Source organism: Rhinopithecus bieti, unplaced genomic scaffold (genome assembly GCF_001698545.2).
Source record: "Rhinopithecus bieti isolate Rb0 unplaced genomic scaffold, ASM169854v2 scaffold_56246, whole genome shotgun sequence".
Classification (NCBI taxonomy): Eukaryota; Metazoa; Chordata; class Mammalia; order Primates; family Cercopithecidae; genus Rhinopithecus; species Rhinopithecus bieti.
The window spans coordinates 465,874-476,509 of NW_016821943.1; the positions used below are offsets into that span (position 1 = coordinate 465,874).

General features: G+C 59.3%; 1 protein-coding gene across 1 annotated transcript in view; it reads left to right on the forward strand.

The window, feature by feature from the left end:
• The first annotated feature begins 1,461 nt into the window (after positions 1-1,461).
• CROCC2 (ciliary rootlet coiled-coil, rootletin family member 2) overlaps positions 1,462-10,636 on the forward strand; it is an 81,666-nt gene continuing 72,491 nt past the window's right edge. The window contains 6 exon segments of the mRNA XM_017860653.1: positions 1,462-1,678; positions 2,591-2,719; positions 4,040-4,278; positions 7,738-7,897; positions 9,255-9,269; positions 9,272-9,462. Coding sequence (XP_017716142.1) covers positions 1,462-1,678; positions 2,591-2,719; positions 4,040-4,278; positions 7,738-7,897; positions 9,255-9,269; positions 9,272-9,462 — 951 coding nt within the window.

The window sequence follows — 10,636 nt, forward strand, 5'->3', positions numbered from 1 at the left end:
TACTCCACAGGCTGAGGCAGGAGAATCACTTGAACCTGGGGGGCAGAGGTTGCAGTGAGTCAAAATCATGCCACTGTACTCCAGTCTGGGCAACAGAGCAAGACTCCATCTCAAAAATAAATAAATAAATAAAAATAAAATTAAAAACAGATGGGAGCCCCTGCCACCAGCCCTCCTGAGAGCTGTCACCTGCAGAGGCCACACGGGGTGCCTCCACCTGGCTGGGCCCAGTGCACGTCACCTTTGGCCTGGATGTACAGCTTCAGGTCAGGGCGTCCCTCCAACACCCCCATTCAGGCCACCGGCCTGCCCCTGAGCATGGGCATCTGTGTCAGGACTGACACAGGACTTGCTTCTGGCGTGGGAGGTCTTATCTCCACCTATCGAAGAGGCCCTCATGGGAAATCACACCAGCCTCCCAGCCTCCTCGCCACTCCCCACCGTCCACAAGTTCACTCAGATGCCCCTTCCCCACTCCACCCACCCTGCCCCCAGCAGGAACTCTCACCAGAGGCCAGGGCCACACCCTCTAAGCCCCAACCCCCCTCAGGGAAGTTCAGCGAAGCCCCAGCAGGTTAACACTGCCCCTCCCACCTCAGGCTGAAGCATCGAGGGCAGGGCTTTCCATGGCCACTGGGCCGCCCAGGACTCTGAGGGTGGGCGACAGGCAGTCTTGGGTGCCTGGGGGATCTGGAGGCTGCTCAGGGAGGGGCCCAGCCCATGGAGTGGGTGTCCTGGGTCTGGACCTGGAGCCAGAGGTCATGCTTGGGCCAGAAGCACGAGGCTCAGAGGGACTGACCAGGCCCCTGGCCCCCCAGGGACTGTCCAGTGAAGCCCAGCCCGGATGCCCATGGGGCCGTGTTTGGCCAGAGAGCCTGGCCTGTCCCTGCAGGACCACCCTGGAGGTTGTCCTCAGGAGTGGGGGTGAACAGAGCACAGGCGTTTCTCTAGGAGGGCTCCTTTAGAGTACAGGTGCCTCTGCTTCTTGAATTTCGCCTCTGAGGAGGTAGCCTGGGCCCTCAGCCCTCTCTCGGCAGCCCCAGGGACAAACATGCTGGTCCCCCAAGTTGGCATCCACCTCCACTGCCCAGGCCCCTGTGGCCTTGCTGGGCAGGTTGCCTCCCAGTCTCCTGGGCTGGCTCCGAGAACCCGGGTCTCTGAGAGACTCAGAGATGTACCCGTCCCCAGAGGACCCTGAACAGGGCAGCCTTTCACGTGAGGGCAGCCACTCCTGCTGCAGGGCCCACCTTTGTGGCTGTCCCTTCCCCAGAGGGACCCCTGCCAGCATCAGCTCAAGGAGGTCCCAGCTCAGAATGAGGAGCCCCAGAGGAGTGGAATGGGGCAGAAACGCTGGCATGGCTGCCTGCCAGGCACCTGACTTCATCTGAGACCCCGGGAGGCCCAGGCTCAGAGCCACAGAGCTCTGGGTCTGCAGGGACAGCCGGCCTGGAGGTGGCAGACATGGCCCTGCTTCCCTCTCATTGCCTCACCTATGGGAAGCTGCCCTGCCCTGGCATCCCAACAGCTCCTGGCAGCCTCCGGGGTGGGAAGCTGTGGGCAAGCTCTGCAGACCCGCTACCACGCACGCAGACCGGGGCCTGCTCTCCTCCAGACAGGGTGGCTGGCGGTCCTTTCCGGTTCCAGAGGGTGGGAAACGGTGCAGCTTCCTGGGACAAGGGTGGGTCCATAGGCAGATGACTCTGAAGGGCTCTAGTGGGAGTCAGACCCCAGGAGGACTCACAGGTGCAAGGCCAGGAAGATGAGCTTCCTTTGCCCTCAGGCAGGCAGCGTCCCTCCCCAGGCCTCAGTCCACCACCTGTGACAACCACTACATTCTTTGACAAATGTTTTTAAAAAGCCATAGTTCGTGAGTCCAGATCAAGGGAGACCAGTGATCCACGTGCTGCCTCTGCCTGCCGTGTGTCCAGCAAGCACACGGCTCCCGTTGGAGCGAATGCGGGGGATGGGGGCGTGTCTGGGGGAAAAGGCCAGCTCCTCCCAGGTGCCGTTGCTCAGGTAGACAGTTTCACCCAGGGCGTCTCCAGGTCTCCGGGGAAATCTGCTTCCAGCCAACAGCGTTCCTTTGTCCCCATAGCAACAGGGTCCTGCACTCCTGTTTCCAGGGAAACCCAGCTCTCAGCGTCCCGATTGCCACAGCAACGCCTACGGGCTCAGTTGGCCATACTGTCTCACCCACAGGGCGAGGGCAGCTGGGTGCCCAGGCTTGGGTCGCAGGACTGCAGAGCCAGGTGCCACACAGGTGTGGGGCCCGTGCCCCAAGGAAGGCCCTGGCCAGTTGGAGGAGATTTGCCGGGGAGCAGAGCCCGGCCTTCTCTGGGGTCCTGTGTTCTAGCCTGCAATGAGCTCTGCCTCCAGTGAACCTGGCAATGGGGATGCCTCCCAAAAGCCCCCATTGGGGCTGGACGTCGTGATCCAGGTCAGTGGGGTGGTCGCTTCCCTTCTCCCTCCTGAGAGCAGGTTGGACATGGCACAGAAGGGGTGGCCAGGCGGGACCTTCCTGGTTCCCGGGGCACTTTCCACTTGCTCACGTGTTCGCCTCGAGCGTGCAGGCAGTCACGGATGCAAGCAGGCACACCTGTACGCACACACCGGCAGCCTCCAGCCTGGAGAGAAAGCCTGGGGGGAGAGAGCTCTGGGCCGCTGCTGGCTATGGACGTTCAGGTGGCCAGCGTCCCTGGCAGCCACAGGCTTGCAGGCTGCACACCAGGGTGGGGACAGGCAGACAGCCCTCGGCACTGACATTCTGGGACCTCTTTCACTGCCCTCCCGTGGCAAAGTGTGGGGGCCAGCGGGGCCTCCCTGGGGCAGTGTTCCCGTTGCTGCACATTTGTGGGCGGTTGTGGCTTCCAGATGTTCTGGTTCTGTCTTCATAGCACCTGGTGTGTGCAAACAGTGGCTGGGAATTGTCCCGTGTCCCTCTCCCCTGGCCTCCCTCCTTCCCACAGCCCAGCCTGCCGTCCCACCTCAGACATCCCTCCTCCCTGAGCTGCCATCACCTGCTGCTGGCCCCTGCAGCCAGGCCCCACCTCCAGCAGACCCCTCGGGATCCCAGGGAACCCCTGACGAACTGGCCTACTTGCGGTTGCTTGTTAACCCGGCTCTTAACATCTCAAAACTATGCCACGGCAGGCTGACACGGCCCTATCCAAACAGCACAGGTCACCTGAAAAGAGAGGTGGCCACAGCTGGTGCAGGTGACTGAGTGACAGGGTAGACACAGGATTTGCTCACACACAGGGCCGCACGAGGACTCAGGGCAGGATATTTGAATCAGGTGATGCAACGAGACAAAGCGATGCCATGGGGTGACCTCTACCTCCTCCACCTGGGGTGACCTCTGACCTCCACCTCCTCCACCTGGGGTGACCTCCACCTCCTCCACCTGGGGGTGACCTCTGACCTCTACCTCCTCCACCTGGGGTGACCTCTGACCTCCACCTCCTCCACCTGAGGGTGATCTCTGACCTCTACCTCCTCCACCTGGGGGTGACCTCCACCTCCTCCACCTGGGGGTGACCTCTACCTCCTCCACCTGGGGGTGACCTCTCACCTCCACCTCCTCCACCTGGGGGTGACCTCTACCTCCTCCATCTGAGGGTGACCTCTGACCTCTACCTCCTCCACCTGAGGGTGACCTCCACCTCCTCCACCTGGGGGTGACCTCTACCTCCTCCATCTGAGGGTGACCTCTGACCTCTACCTCCTCCACCTGAGGGTGACCTCTGACCTCTACCTCCTCCACCTGAGGGTGACCTCTGACCTCTACCTCCTCCACCTGAGGGTGACCTCTACCTCCTCCCCCTGGAGTTCGGCCAGCTCGGCCTGGGTGTCGGCTCCATGAGTTCTGCGAGCAGGGCTGGTGAATGCAGGCTGGAGAGCTAGCATACTACATTTACAGGACACTTGCCGCCCTGTGAGGACTCTCATCCCCTCGGATGTCAGGAAAGCTGAGGCCTAAGGGTTGGAGGGAGCTGCTGTGGTTTGTGGCTGGTCTGAGGCCGGTGCTGCCACCAGGCAGGGGCATGAGCGCCGTGCAGATGTGGCTGAGGGATGCTTTGCCTGACCCCAAATTCCCACTGTCCCCGGGAAACTCATCTGGAGGCTACACAGGCCCCAGTGAGGTCAGCTCTGCCCGCCCTACCAACACCTGTTATTTTCGCTGGAGTGATTGAGATCTTGATGCCATTACCCCAGAGTGAGCAGGCAGCAGGCGGGCGCCAGATGCCCAGATCAGCTGTCCAGATGGGCGGCAGAACCGTAGGGATCCTCCACCCTCTAGCTACAGCCTGGGAGACCACAGGGCCTGGAGAAGGCTGTGACTTGAGGATGCAGGAGCCTGCCCCGTGACTAGGGATGGTGGCTATGGACAGACGGTGAACATGCTCCCAGGCCGGGAGGAGCCCTCTGACATCCTCTACCTCCGGCCCCAGCTTCTCTCCCCTCCTCTGGAAGCCCCCCAGCAACCTCTGCACAGCACCCCAGAATGCCCCCCACCCCAGAATGCCCCCCACCCCAGAGCTGGAACTGGATTTAAGGGGGCAGGCTTGGAAACTCTCAACCTCTGTCCCTGGGGTGAGCAAGTCAGACATGCGGAGCGCAAAGCCCCCTGAAATTACACATGAATTGGGGGTATCTGTGACTGCTTCGAGGGGTGGGGGGTGTGCTCTTCCTCAGAATCTCCCGCATCCAGACCCACAGCTGATGGAGAAGCACGGTGCACAGATTCCCGGCCGAGGAACCCAGCACAGGAAGTCCAGTTCCCTCAGAGCTGGGGGCTCCTCAGACTCCATTTCTCTGGGCTTGAGTTTTGATTCATGCTAGTTTTTTAGGAAATTGTCCATTACATCTAAATTTCCAAGTTTATTGGCAAAAGTTGTTCACAATATCTTCCCCTGTCTTTCGGGTGTCTGCAGGATCTGTGGGGTAACCGGCTGACCCTCTTTGCTGGGGGGGCTTGAGACAGGGGTTTCCCAGGACTCCAGACAGCCTTGGGTCCGGAACCCAAGTGCCGGGCACAGCGGGGAGGAAGTGGCTGTCCTGAAGTGGCACCCCCTTTCTCGTTTCTGACGCTAGCCGCGTATTGATCCTCCTCATAGCATTCTTAGCTTGTGTTTCACTAACCTACATATCCATTCTTCCTTTGCTTTCAGTTTATCTGGGTTTGTTCTTCATCTAACTTCTGGAAATATGTGCTTGATTCATTGATTGTTCAGCCTTTTTAAAAATTTCTTTTTTCTGGCCGGGCGCAGTGGCTCACACCTGTAATCCCAGCACTTTGGGAGGCCAAGGCGGGTGGATCGCTTGAGGTCAGGAGTTTGAGACCAGCCTGGCCAACATGGTGAAACTCCATCTCTACTGAAAATAGCCGGGCGTGGAGGCGGGCACCTGTAATCCCAGCTACTCAAGAGGCTGAGGCGGGAGAATCGCTTAAACCCAGGAGGTGGAGGTGGCAGTGAGCCGAGATTGTGCCACTGTACTCCAGCCTGGGAGACAGAGCGAGACGCTGTCTCAAAAAAATAAAATAAAATTTTTTAAAAATAAAAATATTTTTTTTCTCTTTAAATTGTGGAAAAGTACACATAACATGAAACTGACCATTTTAACCATTTTTAGGAAGAATTCTGCAGCACTAAGCACATTCGCAGTGTTGAGCAACCATCACCACCATCCATGTCCAGAACTTTTTTTGAGACAGAGTCTTGTCTTTATCGCCCAGGCTGGAGTGCAGTGGTGCGATCTCGGCTCACTGCAACCTCCGCCCTCCCATCCTCAAGCAATTCTCGTGCCTTAGCCTCCCCAGTAGCTGGGACTACAGGCACACACCACCATGCCCAGTTATTTTTTGCATTTTCAGTGAAGACAAAGTTTCACCATGGTAGCCAGGAGGGTCTTAAACTCCTGACCTCAAGCACTGTGCCCGTCTCGACTTCCCGAAGTGCTGGAATTACAGGTGTAAGCCACCACACGCAGCCCCAGAATATTCATCTTCCCAAACTGAGGCTCTGTCCCCGTTCGACATTCGCACCCCATTCCCCACTCTCTCGGCCCCTGCCATCCTGCTCTCTGGCTCTACGAACTTGGTGACTCTGGGAGCCTCCTCTAAGGGGATCAGATGGCATTTGTCCCTTCATGGCTGGTTTATTTCACTGAGCATGACACCCTCGAGGTCCACCCATGTTGTAGCAGGTGCCAGCATTTCCTTCCTTTTTAAGGCTGAGTAATATTCTGCTCATGAAGGGACCACCCTGTGCTTATTCGTTCATCTCTGAATGGATGCCTGGGTGGCTTCCGCCCGTTGGCCGTTGTGAAAATGCTTGCTGTGAACCTCGGGGTACAAATATTTCTTCGAGCCTCCACTTTTAATTCTTCCGGGCAGATGCCCAGAAGTGGATGGCTGGATCGCAGAGAGTCTACATTTACTTTGGTGGGGACCCATCATGCCGTCTTCCACAGCCACCGCACCGTCTTACCTTCCTGCTTCTTTTCCTCTCTGATGTACGCACTTCCCTCCAAGCAAGGTTTATCTGTCCAAACTGTTGTTACTCACACCACTTTTCACACCACATGTGTGGGTTTCTCCTGACACCAGCCAATTCTCCAGCTCTCTGGACACCATCTAGCCATCCTACAATTCAATCCAGTTCGGACCCTAACCATCCAGAGCTGGCACAGACCCACAGTTTAAGGACTCGATCCCATAAAGCTGCCCCACCTCAGATGCCAATCACAAGTCCTAGGCCTCCCGTATTCTGTCTGACCGGCTATGAATTAGGGGTTCTGACAACTCCCTGCTCAACTTGATAATTTGCTGGAACAGCTCACAGACCTCTCAAAGTGACATTCCCATTTGATTACCTGTTAATTATAAAGGACACAACTCAGGACTAGCCAGAAGGAGAGGTGCCCAGCTCAAGGTATAGGGGGCAGGGACGGAGCCTCCAGGCCCCTGGGTACACCCACCACCCACAGCACTGCCTCGTATTCAGCAACTCAGCCTGCCCTGTGGTTTGGGGTTTTTATGGAACCTTCATTAAGTAGGCAAAATTCATTTAATCATTGGCCATTGGTGATCAGCTCCAGAGACAGCTCCTCTCCCCTCCCCAGATGTCGGGGTGTGAGGCTGAAAGCACCAATGCTCTAATTGTGCCCTGGCCTTTCTGGTAACCAGCCCCTACTTTGTGGCTATCCAGGGGCCCCAGCCATCAGCCGTGTCCTAGGCCAACAAAAGACACGCTTATCACTCAGGAGATCCCAAGGGCCCAAGTCTAGAGTCCCCACCACAGGACAGGAGTGGTGGATGGTTTCCAAGTGGCCAGGCCATGGTGCCCATCACCGAGCCCCACACTGTTACAAGCAAGCCAGAGGCAGATGCTCAGCCCGTCTCCAAATCTCCCAGGCCACATCCAGGTCTTGTCAGGCACAGCCAGGGCCACTGTGCTAATGACACGGGTCCATCCTCCCGCTCAGGAACCCCTACCAGCCCCGTGGTCCAAGGATCGCATCCCACAGTCCTCCACACAACATTCGAGGCCCTCGCAGTCTGGCTCCAGGTTCCTCCCCACCCCATTCACTCCCATCCCCACTGGCCCTCTCCCAGGCCCTGCGTGGCTCCCTGGAGACACACCCCCTCCACCTTTGCTTCCACAGCTCCCTCCACATGGACACAGTGCCCAGGCTCACTAGCTGGTAGGTTCTTTCTTATCCCACCTCCCCCAGGAAGCCTGCGTGGGCACCAGGGACACAGGGACAAAAAGGAAAGACAGCGTCCTTGCCCTCCTCTAGTTCCTTGTTCTGGGTCATTTTGCTGTTAGTGATTCGGACCTCAGGCAGCTGAGCTCTTAGTCTTCTGAGCAGTGCACTGCATCCAAGCCTATCTGCGTGCCAGGCATTGTGTTGGGGGCATAGAAGGGAATGAGAAGTTTTCTCTCCCCATCCACAGTCCCTGCCTCAATGCCTGGCCGGGTCCTTCCTGCAGGGATAGCCGAGATTTATCATCACCTGAAGAGCAAACTGACACCCACAGAGGCATGTTCCCGCTCCTGGGTGATGCCCAGGCCCAGAGTGTGCTCCACAAACACGGAGACTTAAATTGAGCAATTGCTGAAATACAGCATTTTGGAGGCCAGGTGTTATCCCAGGCACAGAGAAGCTCTTTTTCCTAAGGAAATGGAGCCTGGCAGGAGGCCACCCGGCCCAAGGCCCTCTCTGCGGCGGGCCAGGCTGCGGAAGGACGGCAAGCAGACGTCCGGTGGCTGGACTTGGCCGGAGGCCCTGTCTTTAGATGCGTTCTCCAAGCTGTGCCTGCTCCTGGCAAGGCCAGACTACCCCACCCGGGGATGCTGGGAGGGCCATGGAGGGACCGGGAGGGAAAGGCAGCAGCCACAGCACGGCTGGGCTCAGAGACAGGAGGAAAGAGGCTGCTGCCCGGCCCAGAAGCTGCCTGGTTCCCTGCCCTTTGCTCAGGCTGGGGAGGGGGCACACAGGAGAGGAGACCTGCAGCAGAGCCAAGTCCAGATGCCGCCACTGGGAAGGCTCATCAGTGACCACCCTTGTGCGCGAGTGGGGGCCCAAGGCTGGAGTCCCAGTCCTAACGCTGCTGCTGAGCAGGTGCCCTTGAGCAAGTCTCAGAGGTGCCAAGCCTCACCCTCCTCACCCATTAAGGCGGAGGCCAGAAGCCTCCAATGCAGGTCAGGACAATGGCTGTGAAAACGTTTGCAAGTGGAGAGCGCGGAGAACCCTGCGGGCTGATGCTGGCACGTGCCTTCACTCTCGCAGACAGACATCTTTCATTTTCCACTGAGCACTGGTCCTTGATGCCGTCCAAACCCCCAGGCCCAGCCTGCCTTCTACAAGAGCAGGACCTGGCCGTCCCCTGCAGCGCTCCTCGCGGCCACACGGGGGCACTGTTGGAGCTTGGGGAGGGCACCCTCCACCCTCTGGCTGGGAGCTGCCCCCATCTCACCCCTCACTCAGGGGTTCGCCCTCCACCCCACCCCTCACTCGGGGTCCATCCTCCACCCCTCAATGAGGGTGACCCAGGCTGACCGAGGAGCCTGCTGGTGGGTGGGCGGGGTCCCAGTGGACATGCTCCCCTCCCTGCCCCGTCCTGCCCCCAGCTCAGGCAACTGTCCAAGCAGGATGGGACAGCAGGGGTGGTGAGGTTGCTGAGGGCTGGTGGGGCCAGTGCCCCTTGGGTCTGAGCTTCAACAGGCCCCTGACCGTCCCTGCTTCAGGTGGCTTTGACGAGGGTTTGGGGATTTCGCTCTGGGGCTTCTGACCCCTGACATCATCTCCAAGGTCATGCCCCAGGCGCAGGGATGAGAATCAGTGCAACAGTGTGGCCTCCAGATGAAGCCAAGACTTGGGTTGTTCGGTGCAGGCCTAGAGTCCCTGTGCCCTCCCTGCAGGTGGAAGCCTTTTGCAGGCAGTACAGGCTGGCAGGTGCATTCTGGCTCCAGCCCACGCCAGTAAAGAGCTGGTGTCGTGTACCTGGTCTCAGTTTCCCCATCTGCAGCATAGAGTATGATAAGGCAACCTCCCGGCCCCCCATTCCGGGATCTTGGCCAAGACCCCGGAATGGGGAAGGGGTATAAGAGGAGAGGCCCTGGCAGCGGCCCCGAAACCCCTGGTCCCCAGCAAGTGCCAAAGTGCAGGTGGAGCCCTGGATCCACAGGGGGGTTCTGAATCCATCAGAGGGTGGAGGTCATTTGCCTCCAGGCAAGATTCCAGCAGCTTGCATTTCCCAGGAGCTGGTGGCCAGTTGGGGGCAGGCAGCCGAGGCCGCACGTGGTCCATCCACTGCACCCTCACAGAGCCCCAGCCCACGGCCCTGGGACCCAGGAGGCCCTGGATTGCCAATGCTCCCATTTCACAGATGGGGACATGAGGTGGGGGGTAGCACACCCAGGGTCTCGGTTTATTGGTGGCATAGCAAGGAACCCAGTCCAGCTCTCTTAGAGGGGAGCCTTGCTCTGACCCTGGGGAGGCAGAGATGTGGGGAGCCCACATTTCCCCCCAGGTTTGGCTGTCCCTCTCCACATAACCAAATGGGGTGGTGCAGCGGTGAGGACCCGCTGGCTCTCCCTGCTGGGCCACCCCCTTCAGGGCCAGGATCCGGTTGAGCAGGCCAGCTGCCCCTACGGTAGCTCCACGCAGGGGCTGTGACCTCCCTGGGGTCTTTAATGCAGGTTGAGTTGAAGAGGGTGCTGGGGGCAGGAGGAAGATACACCGGGCTCAACTGTGAGTCTGGAACCTTAAGGGAAAGTGACCTCCAGCCCTGGGGTTCCCTGCCACAGCGAGGCCTTCTAGAATAGAAGCCCCCGACCCGACCTGGGCCCCAGCCTGGGCCCACCCCTCAGAGGCCCCGGGCAGGAAACGGGCAGGCCCAGAAGGACCCACAGGCCGCGCGGAGGGAATGCCCTGCCCGGACCGCTGGCGCAGGTGGCAGCGCGGAGCCCTGGGGAGGGGCCTCGGGAGTGAGCGGTGCGGACCCTCAGGACCACCCTGGAGCCACGGGAAGGAGGCAGCTTCGGGTGGGTCCCAGTCGCTTAGGTTGGTGGCACAGGCCTCCGGACACGCCGACCCCCACCTTCCCTCCCCTCCCCTCCCCTTCCCT